Source organism: Xenopus tropicalis, chromosome 6, assembly GCF_000004195.4.
Source record: "Xenopus tropicalis strain Nigerian chromosome 6, UCB_Xtro_10.0, whole genome shotgun sequence".
Lineage (NCBI taxonomy): Eukaryota > Metazoa > Chordata > Amphibia > Anura > Pipidae > Xenopus > Xenopus tropicalis.
Genome location: NC_030682.2, coordinates 135,433,895 through 135,454,988, shown reverse-complemented (window position 1 = coordinate 135,454,988; position 21,094 = coordinate 135,433,895). Strand labels below are relative to the sequence as shown.

The following is a 21,094-nucleotide window of genomic DNA, read 5'->3' as shown; positions in this document are numbered from 1 at the left end:
TAATTACTGCTATTATTCAGCCTGTTAACCGGTGAAAGGGACCCAGGAAACATCACCAGTACCGAGAGGCCTGGGACTGGCCCTCAATGAAGGGGACCCCTAAATATTGCAATAATGGTTACTGTGTTTATGCACTGCTATCCGATAAGGACTGATACTCACACAGTCATTGCATAATTCGATTTACTGTCACTGTCAAATATGACTATAACATGTATGTGCTGTCATTGTCTGTTATGCTACAAATATCAATAAAAATCAAAATTAAAAAAAAAAATGCAGAAGGAAGACATTTCTGGTCCTTCTTAAATGAGGTTATTTGGAGTAGTTGCCATGTTTTTGCATTAAGTACATTTATAGAAAAAAATAGCATACGCAGTTTCATCAGTAAAAATGCAAGTGAATTATAGACACAGTAAACTGAGAATATTAGTTGCCTAGGTGATTAAAAGGAAAGCATTTAGATAAAAACTGGCAACATCAACACAAACTATATAATGATCACATTCCCTAGTAACTAGGAGCCACTTTACATTCTACGTTGCAGAGCGGTACAAAAGTACTAAATTATACACCACTACAACAACCACATGCCCAAAATAAATAGGTGTTACTGTTTATAACACATTGAAAGGTCATGTACCATAATTCTACCATTAAATACATCTCTCCCCAAGGGACATTACAGCAGCACAAAAATAAATCTGCACATCCATCCTTTTTTTTATCTCTTTTTCCCTTTTTTATTAGATACAGAGAGCAAATGAGAACTTTCCATGATTGGAGAAAATTGCAACAAAAATCTCAAATTCCAAGTTTTCGGAATTCAAACTTTTCAGGGTTTATCAACTGACTTTTGATATTTTGACTGAAATTGAAAATATAAAATTTGTCAACCTAAATCCTGGTGAATACTGATGAGCAAATCTGTCCTGTTTCACTTTGCTGTAAAATTTGCGAAACGGCAAGAAAATATTGGAAACAGTGAAAAATCTGCAAAACACATTTGTCGTGCAACTTTTTTGTCACCTCAATCTATTTTTGGTTGCCTGAGACTATTTTGCCGTGGCCGCTCCCAATTTATCAGCAAATCCATGCCTGCCAAAAAAAAATTTGCTCATCACTACTGGTGAGCTTCTATATTAGTCAGTGTGGACGTTTGTCCAGTTTTACCAACACTCCCAATTTTTTAAAATTAATTGCAAAATGTGGTTTTTTTATATGCATTTTTTTCCTCAATTTCTGTTATTTTTCATAAATAAGCTGGCAATTAATATTTTTGAGAAATCGAGTTTACTGATCTTTTTTCCATTTGAAAAATACTTCAAAATATTTACACCTGAATAATAATAAAGCTGTCTCCCTTTATGTAGAGATAGGGGCAGATTTACTAATCCACGAACGCTCCGAGCGTATTTTCGCCGACTTTTTTGTACCTTGCATGACTTTCGTACTTTGCGAATTGACTAAATTGTCGCGCCGAGTACGAAAGTTTCGGATTCATTGCAGCTTCGGTATGGTGACTTTCCTTGGGCCGGGTTGGAGCTGCAGAGTGCCATTGAGCCCTATGGGAGACTTTCCTTGGGCCGAGTTGGAGCTGCAGAGTGCCATTGAGCCCTATGGGAGGCTTTCCTTGGGCCGGGTTGGAGCTGCAGAGTGCCATTGAGCCCTATGGGAGGCTTTCCTTGGGCCGGGTTGGAGCTGCAGGGTGCCATTGAGCCCTATGGGAGACTTTCCTTGGGCCGGGTTGGAGCTGCAGAGTGCCATTGAGCCCTATGGGAGACTTTCCTTGGGCCGGGTTGGAGCTGCAGAGTGCCATTGAGCCCTATGGGAGGCTTTCCTTGGGCCGGGTTGGAGCTGCAGAGTGCCAATGAGCCCTATGGGAGACTTTCCTTGGGCCGGGTTGGAGCTGCAGAGTGCCATTGAGCCCTATGGGAGACTTTCCTTGGGCCGGGTTGGAGCTGCAGAGTGCCATTGAGCCCTATGGGAGACTTTCCTTGGGCCGGGTTGGAGCTGCAGAGTGCCATTGAGCCCTATGGGAGACTTTCCTTGGGCCGGGTTGGAGCTGCAGAGTGCCATTGAGCCCTATGGGAGGCTTCAAAAATCATGCACAGAAGGATCAAAGTCGGAAAGGTTTTCCCACTGTTTGCAATCATTCGGTACGAAAATTTTGTGAATTTCGGATCGCCAATACGATATTATTGTGACTAATTCGATTTTTTCGTAAGCATTTTCGTGATATTTGCGATCTTCAGAAATTATCGTATCCAATCCGAATTTTCCCCATTCGGGATTCGAACTCGTGATTTGGTAAATCTGCCCCATAGTGTCTACTGCATACAAACGCAACATGCACACAGCTGTGCACATTTTACTTGCCAATGCTCATCTTTGCCACTTCCTTTGTACCAATCTGGTGCAAAATTATGTACCTTAGTGCATTAGGTGCAATTATGTTGGAAATCAAAGACAATGTTGTGAATTCAAAATATAGAGAATTGCACCCATCATTTGTACTTTACATAAGCCCTTTAGCCTCTGTAATTGTTTTTCAATGGGCATTAGGGGACTGAGACAGATATCTCAATGAGAAAGGAGAAAGATCACATAAAAGTCCTTATTCAACTAGACAAATGATGCAGTAGAAATATTATATCGTCTAAAGAATTTATTAGACTACTTGTGTGCCTTTCTTTAGGCACAGTTAAGTCAATACTTATTGATTGCAATGTTGGGTGTTGAGAGTTCCCTTGCAAGACTGCTTAGTAGTAGGTTTGTCAATTCAAAGTTACACTGGTGGCAGATCTATCACTGGTAATTTGCTCCATTAATTTGTGGTGGTTTAACAATTGTACACAAGTCCACAGGGATAGGTAATTAAATAAATACACACTCATCAAATGGCAAGTTATCTTAATGGTTTAACCTATACACCATTGAAGGGAAAACCTGACAAGAGTTTGCTGCACCAATGACATCCTTCATAGTATGAGAAATATCAATAAATAAATAGACTGCCCTAGGAATTATTTGTTCAATGTCAACTGCAGTCTTTTTATTTACATTAGCTTTGTAATTCATTGATAAATATATATGTATATATCTGTTGCATCTTTTTAACATTATTTTGCATTGTAAGTTAAAAAAATATATATTTTTGATATTCAGGTCCATTATAAAATGAACTGCTTTCTAATATTTTGTCTGTAAGTGTTGTAAAAAGCCCCCTAAATGCTTGGTTTTTGACTATAACCTGTTTGGCTTTCCTTGACTTTGAACAACTATATATATATACAGTATGTATATAAAGTCCCCCTAAGTACTGGGTTAGCGACTTTAACCAGTCAGGCTTTCCTTAATAACACATATATTCTATCAACCTGTGATAACATATCAATGACTCTGATATTTTATGAACACATAAGTTTAATAAATACAATCAAACAATATGAGGGGACATGATTACTCTGTAGTACATTAGAGGGGATTATAGGCAGATGGGGGATGTTCTTTTTTCCCCATAAAAACGATCAACGCACCAGAGGCCCCCCCTATAGATTAGAGGAAAGGAGCTTCCATTTGAAGCAGCGTAGGGGGTTCCTCACGGTGAGGGCAGTGAGGTTGGGGAATGCCCTTCCTAGTGATGTGGTAATGGCAGATTCTGTTAATGCCTATAAGAGGGGCCTGGATGAGTTCTTGAAAAAGCAGAATATCCAAGGCTATTGTGATACTAATATCTACAGTTAGTACTAGTGGTTGTATATATAGTTTATGTATGTGAGTGTATGGATAGGTCAGTATAGGTTGTGTGCTGGGTTTACTTGGATGGGTTAAACTTGATGGACTCTGGTCTTTTTTCAACCCTATGCAACTGTGCAACTATGTAACTATGTAATATTATCACAGTTACTTCGCCTTCCCATTGAAGTCTATGGGGTTCGCAAAGTTCGCGAATATTCGCAAGTTTTGCCGAAAGTCCGCGAACGGGTCCGCGAACATTTTTGGCGATGTTCGCTACATCCCTAATAAGGTGTTATGTCTGTGTAGCTATTCTTAAAGGGGTTTCTTCCAGATACATCACTTGTTCCTTGTTCCTTTCTTTCTTCTTCTGCTGCTACGGGGCTTCAAGTTATATCTATTTGCCCTCCATGATGACCAGGCCCTAGCCCCTCAAAGTTTGTTTGTAAATGTCCCATAACTAGGATGGAACACTGTATAGCAGTAGTCACTGTAGACCAATAGATATTTCCCTTGGCGTAGGTCTCCATTCATTTCAAGTCATCTGTTATACTGAATGCCACACATAGCTGTCACTGTCCCATGGGATTTCCAAGCTTACCATATTCTCGTTAAACCATTTTTCTGGGAGATGGTCAGTATTGTTCACATGGATTCAGTTAGGGAAAGTGATTCTTCTTTGTTTGTTTTAGTGACACAATGGGATATATTTATCATGCTGTGTAAAAAGTGGAGTTGCTCATAGCAGCCAATCAGATGCTTCTGCTATGATGTTTTCTAACTTGAAATCTAATTGCTGATTTGTTCCCCTGGGCAACATGGGCTTCACTCCACTTTTTACACAGCATGATAAATATACCCCCAACTGTCTTCCCCGATATTTCCAAAGGCTTCGACTGATATTTAAGCCCTTATTGTTTGGTACAGTTGGAAACTGTTTTTCCAAGCTTGCTTGGACACCTATAAGAGTCTTTTTGACCAATATATATTGTCCATTATAACATTCCCACCTTTGTGTCAAAAAGACACATAGGGGTATATTTATCATGCTGTGTAAAAAGCGGTGTACAGCATAACCAGTGATGTTGCCCAGGGCAACCAATCAGCAATTAGATTTCAACAGTTAGAAAACCAAAGCAAAGCATCTGATTGGCTGTTATATTTAACCGGAAATGCTTTACTCCACTTTTTGCACAGCATGATAAATATACCCCTTAGTTTCTTACTGTAGCTTTTGCTTAATAACAAGTGTTAATGTTAAAAATGGCTGTTTTCCAGGTGATGGGCAACAAGAACTTGGGAACATTACAGAGCAAAAACAGAGTTTACCAAAAGGCTCACTTTTTTGTTGAGTAAATACCACAGGGATAATTGACAAAGGGCTAAAGGAGCAAAAGCATTAAGGGGGGGGTCATAACTAGGTCTTTGTTCTACACCTGAATAGAAAATGTTTTTACAAGATTCAGAGTGCAGTGTTGATGGACACAGAACAGCCCTGTCTTTGCCACTTGCCCTATGAAAACTGTTCAAGGATTGGTGGCAGTCACAGGCCACAATGGAACTGCCATAGGGTAGGTGGTAAGGATAGGGCTGGAGGGGGGGCACCTTAAAATCTCTCCCAACCTATCCAATGAATACAGAACTGTAAAACTTAGCAATGTATTTATGGATTTGGCCCCGGGTGTCTGCACTCCAAAAGGGAGCTCATAGTCCTTGAACAGTTCTTTAAGGCAGTCGGGCAGTGTGCAAAGTGCAAAGAATGACTTTGTTCATTTGAAGTTGATCCAGTTAATTTAAGACATCGGTTAAAGCAGGAGAGGCTCTGTAAATGTTTCAGTTCATAAGAAGACTTGACCGTAAGGAATTAGTAATAAATGTAATAAAACTGGAACTGCTGAGAATCCGTAATTTGGAATTTTCATAAATCTGCCCCTTAGTAGATTGAGATTTAATTATTTATTAAACAAATCCTAAAACTATAACATAGCGATTATTCCTAGTAGAGCAATCTAGAACATTGAATATAATTGCTCGGTATTAAAATTGCCGCGCCGTCACAACACCATCTGTAGATGAGAACTATTCTAACCGATGGGACCTCTAACATAATTGTTTCTCATTGGGTGTTCTTAGGGTCTTACATAAGCTTCAGATAGATACTGGGGAAGTTATAATACACTGAGCTTGTTTTATTTATTACATCAACAAAGTCATTCTCCGCGCCGTGTTCTTGGTTGGAAAAGCCGGAGTAATTGTGTATGATTAGGGCTCACCGTCTGGATGAATAACCCTAATTCACTTGATCTCAAGCTTACAAACTGTTAGCCTATGGTATGCACCCTTTTAATAGGCCACTACTTATATTCATAAAGGAAATTACTGTCCTGTAAAATAGTATTTTGGAAGCATATTGATTCGATCCTGTGCTGCCCCTATCTGTGTGTCCTGCAACGTCTAAGGGGATTAATGTCACTGCCCATATCAGATAAGTCTTGCACAACAAAGCCTACATTTTACCTCTTTTCACTTTCTTAATCATTTTTATTGGAATACTAAATCACAAATGACAGAAACTGACTGCCTTTCATTCCTCTGGGAACATTTCCAGATCTGTACTAAAATGATCATTGGATTTCCACCTGAAAATCAGTCCGTTAGATAATGGTTCCAAGTTCTTATCGATTAAGAGGGCGAGGAGAAATAGAACAGCACTCATTTTTAATGAAAAGGAGAACAGAAATATAAAGCTAAAGGCTTTAATTCATTTCATAAGTATCTGAGCATATTATTATTATCATTATCTTTTTTTGTAGAAGAAATAAAGTCCGTACTGTATCATCAACATATGGGGGCCGATTCACTAAAAGTCGATAACACTTATCGCATGCTTTTCTGCGTTTAAAAGCATGTGATAATTAGGTCCCGATTCATCAAAGTCATTTTGCATGCGTTGACGCATATCGCATGCACAAAAAAACGCAATGCGTTTTTTCTCGCATAGAAATAATACTAACGCATGATTCACAAACACATATGAAGCGTTAAACACGCTAAATATTGCATTAGTCTGTGCGAACATTAAAACCTACTTGGAGCAGGCGGTACTTAAAGAAAATTGTGGTTGGTGAGCTTTTGGCAACACAATATGGACTTTGCAGTGGGATTTATTCAAGTCTGTGTTGGCCCCAGAGTGATGCAGCCGCCAGTTTGCAGGGAAATGGGCATTTTCAGAACAGTAGTTTTCCGAAAGTAATTGTTACGTGCGTAATATCGTGCGCTAATATAGCAAGCGGCGAAATATATCGTGCATAGCGGGAAAAAAATGCACGCAGTGGGAATTAACGCAAGAAAACCGCTCATTGCGAGTTAAATACCGCAAAGAACATCGCGTCTTAATTATGACGCCTGTGCTTTTAGTGAATAGTGCATTAAGTCGCAAAAAATAAGAAGCGATACAATTTTTAACGCATGCTATAAATAGCGCTCGTTTTATCGACCTTTAGTGAATCAGCCCCAAGGCATATTAAATGTAAAGGGGCAATAAGCAACGACACTAGCTGAGCAAGACACAGTCTAGGCTTATTTATACAGCAACTAATTATCAATTAGCTTTAACTAGTCTTCTGCACGGGGAATAATAGAAGTAAATCTCTTATGGGTTATGTTTGCCCAGTATTAATAAGATTTTAATATGGAATCAAGAGTTGTCAGGTTTTCCTCTCTGTACGTATTAGGAAGTAGCTTAGTAATATCAAGGACTTCAGAAAAATGACCCATTAATATGATAGCTGTTCCATTTACAGCATTTCGGAGAAATAGCTGATTTAGCCACCCCACTCTGATTCTGTGCCGTTGAAAAAAGTGTAATTTACCTGTCGCTGCATACAGGAGGTGGTCATCTTATACAGCGTTTAAGCAGCACTGCATTGACTCCAGGCATAACAGTAAGGTCCTGGACACATGGATTCAGAGCACTAAATTAACTCTGCACATGCCAGTAAGATGTTTGCATAAAATGGATAATTGTGAATTGCATTAATCAATTACGAAGTGACTATATGTATATTTCTATATTATTAATGGTGGTAAGTATTATTTAGTTATATTTTTAAATTTAAATAGAGGGCAGCACTGTGGCTCAGTGGGTAGCAATTCTGCATGGGTTTCCTCCCATTCTCCATAAACATACATGCCGACTAAATTGACCATAGTGTGTGTAAGTGCAATAGGGACTTTACATTGTAAGCTCCTCAGGGACAGATGTAAATGATAAATAATTTCTGTAAAGCCCTGCAGAAATGTGTCAGCACTATATAAATACCAGGAAATAAATAAATAAAAGAGTCAAAGCAAAGAGTGCTATATGTTCTGGTTCACTGCAGCTTTCTGGCCCCAAAAAATATAATTAATATGCAGTGAGTCTTTAATTAACCCCTTCGCCAACTTGAAGGTCTCATATTGGTCCTCCACTGTGCTCTACTCCTGTCGTTATTTGCCATCACTTCCAAATTAGCTCCAAATTGTATTATATATAATATTTACAAACTTTCCCATCCTCTGAAACAGGCACAGATAAGGATCACTATGCTTTTTTTGTTTTATTTTATTTCATTTTAATGTTTATTTTTGGTAAGGCAAGTTTGGGGAGGTTTTTAGGTTTTTAAGAGCAACCAGAGCGGTACACTGATTGGACTGCCAAATGCCGAATGGTTTTGCCCTTATTGGGACTTAACATATGAAGAGCAGGGAAATGGATCCACTAAAAAAGCTTTTTGGTTAAGGAGAGATGTCCTCATTTGTATGCAAAGCAGAATGGATTCTGGGAAGGAAGTCCAGGATTTCTCCTATACTGCATTTGCAATTTCAAAATGTAACTGCCATAGATTGTCTAATGTACAGCATTTACTATCAACAATATGACTTCCACATGGTGTAGATGCTCCTACATTCCTTACCATAGGGAAAACATGTTGCCTAGCAATGTGTGGTACTAGCCAAAGCCACCACAGCTGATAATGAAGGGGTTAAACCACTGCCTAAATGTAGAGATCATTTGAAAATTATTTTAGTTGTTGTTTGAAGTTTACTTGATGAATTTGCCCCTAAAAGGTGATTATCACCTTTGATTGCTTATTTCGTCAAAAGAAGTTTATTTTGTATGTTTAGTATATTTTGGGTGGTTTATAGGTAATTCTTTAGCAATCACAAATCATGCAAATCCAACTACATGTTTCACTTGCTAAAATGTCAGTGTATCAGAGCTAGCAAATACAAACATGTTCTTTGCTGTTTCCTAATTATGTGCATTTCTATGGATTGTTATTGCTTTATTCCCCACTCCTTGCATGAATATAGTTGGTATTGGGCTAGGGAAATCTTAATTAATGCAAACAATCAAACAATAAAAACTTGGCACAAAATGAGTTCTGTGGTAGTGTTTGTTGAGCTTATTAATAGGGGGCTAATACTTCCCAGAGATTTCTATTTAAATAGATATTGTAGTTTATATATTATTGTTAATAGAAAGAACAGAATAGAGCAGAACTTCAAACTTCATAACCTTTTAATTAGCAAAGACAGCCTTCCAACAAATCTGTTTTGAAAAGAATTAAACGTGATCTTTAGCGGCACGGCACACTGTGTGCTTTGTTGCCTGATCAAAATTGGCTTAGGGGCAGGTGAGAAAATGTAAAAAAAAGTTTGCATCAAAGATCATTGGAATCCAGAAGAAAGCATTTTCATTAATGATAAGCGAATCTGTCCCGTTTCACCGAAAAACTCACATAACAACAAAAAAAACAAGATGACAAAAAATTTGCGAAACGTGGGTGTTGCATGACTATTTTGTCACACACAACTCTTTTTGATATGCCCACACCTATTTTGACCCGACCGTGACTTTTTTTTGACGCACAATAAATTTTTGCAGAAGTTTCGCGAAACAATTCTCCAATGGCAAAATGCAAAAATTCACTGCAAATCCATGCCTGGTGAAAAAATTCGCTCATCACTAGTGGTAATGCCATTCCACTGGCAAAGACACAGCAACTACAAAAGTAAATAAGGCATTTTGTCACCGGTTTCAAAGCCAATTTTGCATGGTCACTAAAATGCTCCATGTGCCTTTAGGGTAGGCTTTTAGGTCCCTCATGACTGAAAACAGGAGAAGAATAAATGGGTTCCAAAAGGATTTTGATTACAATGTAATTTTCATATCTGCAAACTGTATATATACTTTTGTTTTTTAGGATTCATATAACAGTATATATCTTAATAAGGGTGGAAAGACCTCTTAGCATGAAAATAAACATTAAATAAGATCACAAAAGAACTTTGGGAAATCTTCATGTTACTATACTGCTTTTTAATTTAAACATCACTTAGTAGAGCACTTTAGAACTATCTTAACATGGTTGTTTATGGAGATTGTTTTATCACATCAGTGCCAACCCAAGTGGAACATTCAATCCAATTCTTATTGCAGGCACAAAATGAAAAACGCCTTGTACACAGACACAACAGATACAAAAAATGGTTTTACATTTTTAGACATTTCTGAAAAAAAATAATATAAAAATAGTTTTTAATTAGAAATTTGCTCAACACAAGCATCATAAAAGTTCATGGAGGAGCCAAATAAGGGCTGTGATTGGCTATTAGGGGCCTCTATGCACCCTATCAGCTTACAGGGGCTTTATTTGGTAGGAAATCTTGTTTTTATTCAACCAAAACTTGCCCCCAAGTCAGGAATTCAAAAATAACTCCCTGGTTTGGGGGCACTGAGAGCAACATCCAAGGGGTTGGTGAGCAACATGTTGCCCCCGAGCCACTGGTTGGGGATCACTGATGTAATGTAAATGTTTCTTGGGAGAGTAAAACTCCTGTGCAGTTCTGTAAAACCAAGTGACTGATTCACCATTGTGGCGAGTAATGAATGCTGCTCTACTTCTGTAAAATGAATTTTAATGAATATTGAACAAACGGAATATAAGGAATAATTCTTCAGAAATCCAATGGTTCATCATCAGGACGACTATCATAAAAATGGATAGTGGTTAAATTATAATTTGGAATACAAATCACATCCCTCACTGGCATTATAATTAGCACTTGACAATAAATGGACAAAAGATGCAACTAAATGAAAATGAAAATAGCAAAACATAATGGTATTCTATAGTTGTAATTAAATAAATCTGTCTTATTGATCTATTTTATTTTGATGAATGAGAGGGTTATCCTATCAGTGGAATTTCATTACTAACCTCTTCCATTTATCTATTGCTCGTTGCTGACTTGAATGGTTGTGCTGATGCGACCGACTCAAACTTTGATAAACAGTCTTTAAACAATCTAAAAATGAGGACAATTAATTACAACATGATAAATTAGAAGAAAAGTTTGATAAATTTGCGCTGCTATGTTCAGCAGGAACCATTGTTGAGATGAGAAATAATTGTTCTACTCTGCAGGAAAGCGTTATAATAAAAGAATGAGAAAATAGATGTTGATAGGTCAGTCGGCCCCAAAGAAAATCAATGATTTAAGCTTGGTTAGATATTTCTCTACTTTGAAAACAGATGTTATAGCAAAAATAAGTCATGCCATGTAGCCTCCTAATGTTCAACCTGATTTATGGATGAGACTATTTAATGTGGATTTAAATGTTTCCATTATATGGAAATTGAAATCATGAATATAAACTAAATATAGTGTTTAATTATCTTCCAGGCTAACGGGATTTCATCTTCCACCACCTGTAACGAGTACAGGATCCGTGTTTTCATTGCGCTTGACAAGTGATTTCGCTGTTAGTGCCCATGGTTTTAAAATATTCTATGAAGGTAAGACATATTTTCTACTTTTCAAATAAAAACAAGAGCGATACATAACTTAAAATGTTCTAGGTATTCAAGAGGATAATATTGAAAAGTTCAAGGACAGGCTGTCACTGACTATTCTATTCCTCTACTATTCTAAGCCTCCATAGAACTCAATGGTTCTTGACAGAGCAAACCTGCCAAAGTTTTTATTTGACAAAAAAAAAGTTAACATTAAAAAAATCATAAATTATGATCCTACTTTATCTCAAAATTGCTTAGTTTATTGTTCCCCTACGTTTTAATCCTTTAGCATTGCCCCATTGTGTAAACATTGAAGTAAATTCCTATGTTCTGGTGTTACTGATGTGTAATGAGTAGATACAGTAATTCAAACTATGTATTTCATGTATATTTTAGAGTGGCCGGCTACCCCAGCCTTAATTCTTTTCTTCATGTTGAATACAGGTGTATACCTATGCTTTAATAATCGCATACAAACTGAAGACATCAGTTTTCAATTATATGTTTGCATTACATTTTAACGTCTACAACATTTTCTATGGTTGACATAACCAATATTTAGTTTTTCATAAATGAAAAACAATTTTTTTTTTTTCATTGTGATGGAGCTCTCATGAATGTATTCTTGTTCATGCAAGTGTATAATGAGAAACAAGAGCTCATTAATTTAAAATGTGATTGGTAGCTTCTTCGTTCTTTTCCAAAAGGCTTTAATCTTATTCCTACCAGGTTAACCAATAATTGCATTTTCACTTCTGAGACAGCTGTTACTTAGTAAGTTTGGGGAGTTGTTGCTCTATTTCATTTCATGCATGTTTGTGGCTGTATATTGAGGCTTTTGAACAAAGTTACACAATGTTTTTCAATGTGACTATGTAATTAACCACTTTCATGGTTTGCCATATGCATGAATGTAATTGTCGAAGACTTTATGTTTTCTCCTATTTCTATTCCATTCCTGAATCTGTCATGGTGTAAGGCTCAACTTTATTTTTGGAAACACGCTTAAAAAAAAATTTGGATATTGCTTTTTATTGTTTGGCAAAGCTTGAGGGCCACTTACTTGTCTACTTGTTTTAAAACCTATAGCAAACAGTCAGCAGGTAGCATTTATTGGTGAGCTTTCTAAAAAGCTACTAGATGTAGGTAAATGTTACACTGTTTATTAAATTACTCCATAAATGATTTATTCATACAATGCAGAGTTGCCATAGGGTTTCAAGCATAGATCTTTTGTATGGGTGTTGAGGGTGCGATACCCAGGCCATTAAAAGTTGCCAACACAGTTCCTTCAGACTGAATCGATAGTGTATTGAGTATGGAGCCCTCAGTAAGGCCTTCCTGTCCAAGATCATCAACAAATTGGCCTTTGTACTGAGCCCTTGGTGGGACTATTTGAATAATATCCAGAAAATAATTAGCCAAATATTTATCAGGCAGATATGGAAAAACTCCAATGGCAATGTGGTAGGGTTTTTTTTTCTTTTTCTTACAAACATTTTTGTTTGGGGTGAACTCTGAGATTATGGCACAGCACATGGCATGGTATGTTTATCTTTGGTTGCAAACCCAAGAATTTCTACAAAATATGAAAATCCCATAGGGCAAGGGCCGCATCAGTGCATCAAAGCAGTCTACATCTATTGGACCCCAGACCAATTTGGTCTAGTAGACATCATATAAGATAATGGAGGACACCTGACACTGCAGGGCTTTGCTGCAATTAGTGTTTATTAGTGTATTCCACTACATGTTTCGGGCAAAGCCCTTTTTCAATTTGGTCAATTTGGCTTGGGTGGTCAAATCTGGCTGAAATCCACTTGAATGGGACCACACTACTACCAAGCGAAATCACTTAACCTCTGTGCCCACGTTGGCAGATCCACACAGGCATATCCAATTGTACTGCTTTCTGTGTATTTTACCCATCTCCATGCACATTTATAATAGTTCCAGGTGCCTGTTTAAACCAAACAAATATATCATTCCTACCAGGGCTGGAACTAGAGGTAGACAGAAAAGGCACATGGCTACGGCACGTAGGGGGTTGTCTACCTCTACTCTGGGGCCTTGTTCCCCCACTGTCTATGTCATGCTGCTTTGCTGCCATACACGCACTGCCCCCCATCCCCCGTGCCATCACTATGCATGCATACATTCTTGTTTGCATGTGGACCAGGTTGCCTAGAGTGCCCAGTCTGCTAGGCCCAGAACTGACTCCTACAGTTTTTTTTTGACACATTAAACTTAATGGACAACTGGATAGTATGGTACTGGCTCAACAGCAAAACATTAGGCTGGATTTCAATGTTATTTATGAGGAATAAAAATAATAAATAGAAAAATTGTTTCTAGAAAAGGAGACAGCACTTCTTACAATGTCAATATTTAATATGTATGTGTCATCTACTGACTTAATTTCTAGGTGTTCACTGAAGTTTGACTTCAGAACTTCAGCACAAAATTACTTATGGCTATACGCGTTCCTTGGTATCTTGCACTAAGCCTCAATGTATCCTTGATGCTTTGATGAATTTCTTTCATATGCAAAGTACAGGGCCCAATGAATGCAAGTGAGATTTGGAATGAAATACAGATTTCAGCTGGGTTCCTTTAGCAGGTTGTCTCTACATATACAACTGATTCCGGGAGTCATATACCAGAAATGATGCAATTTGCACACAAATGCAGTGAAAAAATGTGCACCCCAACTTCCATGTGGCTCATAAATGAGTCTTTTTAAACTACAGGTATGGAACCCGTTATCCAGAATGCTCAGGACCTGGTCTTTCCATAATTCGTATCTCCTACCTTAAGTCTACTAACAAAATGATATAAACAGTAATTATACCCAATAGGATTGTTTTGGCTCCAATAAGGATTAATTATATCTTAGTTGGGATCAAGTACAGGTACTGTTTTATTATTACAGAGAAAAGGGAATCATTTAACCATTAAATAAACCCAATAGGGCTGTTCTGCCCCCAATAAGGGGTAATTATATCTTAGTTGGGATCAAGTACAGGTACTGTTTTATTATTACAGAGAAAAGGGAATCATTTAACCATTAAATAAACCCAATAGGGACTGTTCTGCCCCCAATAAGGGGTAATTATATCTTAGTTGGGATCAAGTACAGGTGCTGTTTTATTTTTACAGAGAAAAAGGAAATCATGTTGAAAAATTAGAATTATTTGCTTATAATGGAGTCTATGGGAGACGCCTTTTCCGTAATTTGGAACATTCTGGATAATGGGTTTCCGGTTAAGGGGTCCGATTCATGTACTATAAATAATATATAATTAATATATGCTTTAGTATAACTTAATTTGGTGACATTTTTGTATGATGTTTTAACCATTAATGTCTGGAATTTTGGCCTATTGGAATTTCCAAGTTCCAATTTCCCGTTGTGTCCCTATTTTTCAGCCTCGTAAACGGCTGCAAATGTTTCCATTATTTTAGATTTAATTTATTTCAGGTTTAAGTATAGGCTTTTCTTTCCAAATATTACATGAAAAGATCATCAGGGCACAACATTGTTCTTTGTATTTTCATTTATTGTGCTTTTGTCCAATACATAATGCAAACATTCTTAGAGACAGTGATCTCTCTAGGAGACTTTTGGTTCAGGAAATGAGAAAGAAAGAGAAAATTTCAGCTAGTATTGCACACTGTTTTTGAAGGCAGCAATATCTTATCAGTCCAACACAGCTGTCAATATGACATTTAAACTTATTAGAGTAAATGATGCAGCTACAAGTTACTAGAATGCAGCCTATTTCGGTATATAAAAGCTGTGGGGCTTCCTCTAGCCCTCTTCGTATCTGCAATATGAATTCCTAAGCATACAGGGTCATTTTTATCTTATGGCTCACTTTCACAAGGTACCGTCTAATGTCAGAAGAAACCTTACCATAGGGTTTTTTCCTTCTCTTTGTTGTGAATATAATATCTCTCATATTAGTAAATGCTTCCTAATAATATCCTTTTAATATTACATACGCTATCTAGACAGCCCCTAGGGCCATAAATCCTGGTTGACTTATAACCTGCTTTATCACACAGTCATTCCCAATTGTGCTATACGAGACATGCTATTTTTCCCTGCAGCGTTAGACATGCACAGTGTCTTGTTCCAATAATGTTTTCATGAAACAACATCTTTATTTTTGTCCTGAGCAGCACGTAGCTGACAGCATCTTCTGACCTTTATAAAAACCCATGGCTTCATCTATTGAGGTTCAACATTGATTTTATTTTCTGAACATTTATAGACAAGGAAACCATAGGATAACATTTTCCAGGAATTTCGCTTGCTGATAGAAATTAAAATGCTGATTTGAGTATTGGCTGTACTGATATAACGTTGCATTTTCTTATTTATGTAGTTAACACATGCACAGTGCTCTGACTTGGGTTACAGGGTACAGTTACTTTGCACTCCAGGGCAAAAAACATACACATGCCGTGCTGCCCAAAATGCAGGCCTAGGAGAGCTGTAGCAATTAGTGATGGCTGAAATGTTTCGCCAGGCATGGATTCGCGGCGAATTTCCGCGTTTCGCCATTGGTGGATTGTTTAGTGAAACGGATGAAAACATTTTCTGCAGAAAAATTTGGCGCGCGTCCAAAAATGAAAAGAATAGCCGCGAGCGTCAAAAGAAAAGATGCGCGCGTCAAAAGAATAGCCGCGCGACAAAAGAATAGCCGTGGGCGCATTTTTTTTTTCGCCGTTTCGTGAATCTTTTGAAAGATTCACAAATTTTTCGGCGAAGCGAAATGGGATAGATTCGCTCATCACTAGTAGCAATTAGTGATCTAAGGGAATCTGTCCTGTTTCGCTTCTCCAGAAAATTTGCGAATTTTTGAAAAGATTTGCGAAATGGCGAAAAATCGTCAAAACGGGAAAAATGTTTTGACGTGTCATTTTTTTATGTGCACAACAATTTGTTTTGACGCACCAATGCCGAAACGCTGAAATTCGCCACAAATCCATTCCTGCTGAATTATTTCACCCATCACCAGTGGCAATGGTATAAACTGGGGATAAATGTAGGGGACTCAATCCGTATTCCCTGCTGGCCTTGACAAGAAATGCAGCAAACCTAGGCATAAGTGAAATTAAAATAAGTATCTAACAGGCTTTAGTTGCTTTTTAAAGTTACAGTTCAGTGTAAAAATTAAACTGGGTAAAATAAACTGTGCAAAATCAAAACTGTTTTCAATATAGTTAGTTAGGCAAAAATTTAATCTATAAAGGCTGGAGTAAGGGGATGTCTAACATAATAGCCAGAACATTACTTCCTCCATTGCAGATCTCTAACTTATTAAAAGTCAGTAACTAGTAATGTGGCCCCATGTGGCCCTCCCTCAGTCACTGACTAATAAAGGTGAGGTTAGAGAGCTGTAAAGCAGTGTTCTGGCTATTATGCAAGACATCCACTCACTCCAGCCTTTTTAGATTACATTTTGGCTAACTAACTATATTACACAAATTTTTGCTTTTGCAGACCCTTTTTAGCCAGTTTTATTTTTAGTCTGAACTGTTCCTTCTACTAAAGCAACTAAAGCCTGTTAGATACTTTAATTTCACTTTCACTAGGTTTGCTGAACTTCTTGTCAAGGCCTGCAGGGAATATGGAATGAGCCCCCTAAATGTATCCCTAGTTTATGCACTTGCCACTGCTCTCCTAGGCCTGCATTTTGGGCAGCACTGCATGTGTAAAGCAGAATGTTCAGTAGGAATACACCAAACCCACTTTTTTGGGTTTGGCCGAACTCCCAAACCCACCCCAAATCCAAATCCTAATTAACATATGATAATTAGGATTGTAAAGGGTTAAAATGCTAATTAGCACATGCTAATTTATGCTAATTAGGATTCGGTTTGGCCGGGACTGTGGATTCGCCTGAAACCGAATGCTTCACAACAAAGGTTTGATTCGAATAATAACAATAATTGCCCTATCCTGAAAGCCATTTGTTATTTTGAATGCTTTAGAAGAAAATACCTGTTAAACTCGGCTTCCTGTCATTTGAAGAAAGGCGATACAGCATGCCGGGAAAGTATCGGGAGATGCATCAACTGTGCGGGGATCGATTGATCGAGCTTAGCCTGACTCCTTCCTATACAGAAGTCAGGCTAGGCTCGATCAATCGATCACCGCATAATTCAAGCATCTCCTGATACTTTCCCTGGCATCGCCATATCGCCTTTGTTCAAATGACAGGAAGCCAAGTTTTTTACAGGTATTTTCTACTAAAGCATTCAAAATAACAAATGGCTTTCAGGATAGAGCAATTATTGGTAGAGATGTAGCGAACTGTTCGCCGGAGAACTAATTCGCACGAAAATCGGGTGTTCGCAAGTTCGCAAGTTTGCGAACTTTTAGCGAAGTTCGCAATTTTGGGTTCGCCTTAGCTGGAGCCAAATTTTGACCTCTCACCCCAGAGCCAGCAGATACATGGCAGCCAATCAGGCAGCTCTCCCTCCTGGACCACCCCCGGACCACTCCCTTCCATATATAAACCGAAGCCCAGCAGCCATTTTACATTCTGCCTGTGTGTGCTTGATGAGTTAGCATAGGGAGAGAGCTGTGCAGGGGTTTGAGGGACAGTTTAGGTAGCTTTGCTGACTAGTAATCTACTTTCTACTGCTCTGTATGTAGCTGCTGTGGGCAGCTGTCCTGCTGATCATCTGCTGTAACCCAATAGTCCTTGTAAGGACTGCTTTTATTTTCTGATTAATGTTACTCTTCTTTTCATTGTGTACTGCAGCTCCGTCTGTGTGTGTTGGAGACAGGTGTGCTGCTCATAGTAGTGCACTAAGCACCAACCACACATTCACATCATTTTTTTTCATTTGTGTTTTTTTACTTTGCTACTGTAATTTATAGAGCCGAGTGCTATTAGTCTAGCTGTGTTGGGGACTGGTGTGCTGCTCATAGTAGTTCACCCCCAGCACCAACCAGAGATCACTTTTTTTTAATTATTATTATTTTTTTTATTTTACTTACTGTTCTTTAATGTGTCCAGTGCTGTTTGCTGTTATTCATAGTAGTGCACCAAACACGTTACACATAGTAGTGACATTGCATTGCAATAAAATCACCTGAGCGATGTTTTTCCACCAGCAATAATATATTCCGTATCCACTACTGCGGCGTTTTGTCTTTGCGTGTGAACCGGCTGTAACCTTTACACGACTTGATTGGCATGTAGGCGCCGGACATTTTAAAGCAGTTTATTACACAAGTTTAGAAATGTAGTGTGATTTCTGCCCTTTACAGCACAAAACGCAACGCTGTGTCAACAACGTATTTTTCAGAGAAATTTTTGCCCTTGATCCCCCTCCTGCATGCCCCTGTCCAGGTCGTGGCACCCTTTAAACAACTTTAAAATCAGTTTTCTGGCCAGAAATGGCTTTTCTAGGTTTTAAAGTTCGCCTTCCCATTGAAGTCTATGGGGTTCGCAAAGTTCGCAAAAGTTCGCACTTTTCGGCGGAAGTTCGCAAACGGGTTCGCGAACTTTTTTTGTGAGGTTCGCTACATCTCTAATTATTGGGGGAGGGTAGAATAGATTTTTTAGTTAAAAATTTTTAGTGTTACTTTTCCTTTAACCGGATCCGGGATTCGGTGCATCCCTAATTTTGAGACTGCTATTTTAATGCTCCTACATGCCTTATTTGTAAAACTACAACTCTTTCCATGGCACCATCTCAAATCTTATAAATCCCATCTCCCATATTCTTTTATTGTCATTATTACTGCATTAGAGTAGATTACTCACTTGTCTCTACAGAAGTACTGTAGGATGCATCACTGGGAATAATAAAGGCATAAATAGCACTGAAATAAACTTCTGATGTATCGCAGGCCTTTGCTGGCATAATAAACAGTTCTCTTAGTTCAAGTGTGAATAAATCTGAGCTCTGATGCATAGTTTTTATTTCTCATTATAAAAGTGTGTTGATTAACTTCCTCGTGAGTTCTGTGATTCACATTTCCCCAATGAAATAGATAATGGGCAAGACATAAAATAGATGAAAAGTACCTTGGTACATTGATGTTAAGGGATGAAGGATGGAATGTCTCTTTGAAAAGTTTCCTTAATACATAAAAAGTTGTTCATTAAGCATGATCCGGCATCACTGTGTGAAAAGATCGTTGGCTTGTTCAGAACCTGACTTGTAATTCCTTACACTCTGAAAATTCTGCTTTACTTTATGCCCCAGTGGCTGACAGTAATGACTCGGCCGGTGATGTATGATACTGAGCACATTATAAAAAGAAAAATCAATTTTATCCTTATAATAAGTTCATTTTTTTTTTACACAGAAAATGAAAAAAGATGTATTTTTCTCCCAAAGTATTTACAGTGTTGTAAAATAGGGTTGTGTTGCCTGGATGGGGGTAAGAGAATAGCTGAAATAATAATATTAATAGGTTGTAAAGTGTTGCCATCTAAATCTTGGGCAAAACAGGCAAAAGGAAAAGCCACAGGTAAGATTTCCTGACATCCAGTTGCAGGTTTTTCTCTTCTTTCTATGATGTTTTTTACTAGAGTTTCTGCCTTGCCTTTAGCCTATAGGATAAACCCATGTACTGTAAATGGGATTTTCTTGGAGCTTGTTTGGGATTCATGCCCAGAATTCCTTGTGTTTATTTGTATCTGTATGAGGCAGTCTCCTCAACAAGAAAAAGTGTTTTTATTGGAAAAAATCCAATATTTCGAGCACAACCAGTGCTCTTCTTCAGGGACAAACCTGAGGTTTCAAGCACAACCAGTGCTCTTCTTCAGGGACAAACCTGAGGTTTCAAGCACAACCAGTGCTCTTCATCAGGGACAAACCTGAGGTTTGTCCCTGGAGAAGAGCACTGGTTGTGCTCAAAACGTTGGATTTGTTTCAATAAAAACACCTTTTCTTTTGTATCAAGTCCCTGTGTGTGCAGCACTCTTTCTATTATATATATATAGTTTTTAAAGAATTTGTTATTTGACATTTAGGGGTCGATTTATCAACATTTGAGTTTGTGTATTTTCACGGGAAATAAACAGCGATAAAATGGGAGAGCGAATATACTCAAGAATATTCGTAAGAACCTTAAATTGTCTGTATTTATTTAAGAAAAAATTCTTGAAAAGTTGACAGATAAAAATCGGAAAGTAAGAGAGCCAATTGAAGAAAGAATGTGCTAAAGTGAAAGTGCAAAAAATAAAAACTATAGATTTTTCTTAATTAAAACAATAAGCAAAAAAGGGGTGTAAAAAACATGTTTAAAGGCAGGTATACAGCATAGTTGCTGCCACTGGTGTGGTAAAGTAAAGGAACCTTCATATTTCATACTCTTACCCCTTTTAATATCATTATAGCATTATTAATAGTGATGAGCGAATCTGTTCCGTTTCGCTTCGCCGAAAAATTCGCGGATCTTTCTAAAAATTCGCGAAATGGCGAAAATGTCGTGCAACAATTTATCGCCCGCGGCTATTATTTCGTCGCCCGGTGCT

The 21,094-nt window shown here is 37.9% G+C and overlaps 1 protein-coding gene across 1 annotated transcript in view; it reads left to right on the top strand.

Annotated features, from left to right (window-relative positions):
• Nucleotides 1-21,094, top strand: part of csmd3 (CUB and Sushi multiple domains 3) — a 657,789-nt gene that overhangs the window by 61,058 nt on the left and 575,637 nt on the right. The window contains exon 3 of the mRNA XM_018094906.2: nucleotides 11,470-11,582. Within this exon, the coding sequence (XP_017950395.2) occupies nucleotides 11,470-11,582 (113 nt within the window). The remainder of the gene's footprint in view (nucleotides 1-11,469; nucleotides 11,583-21,094) is intronic.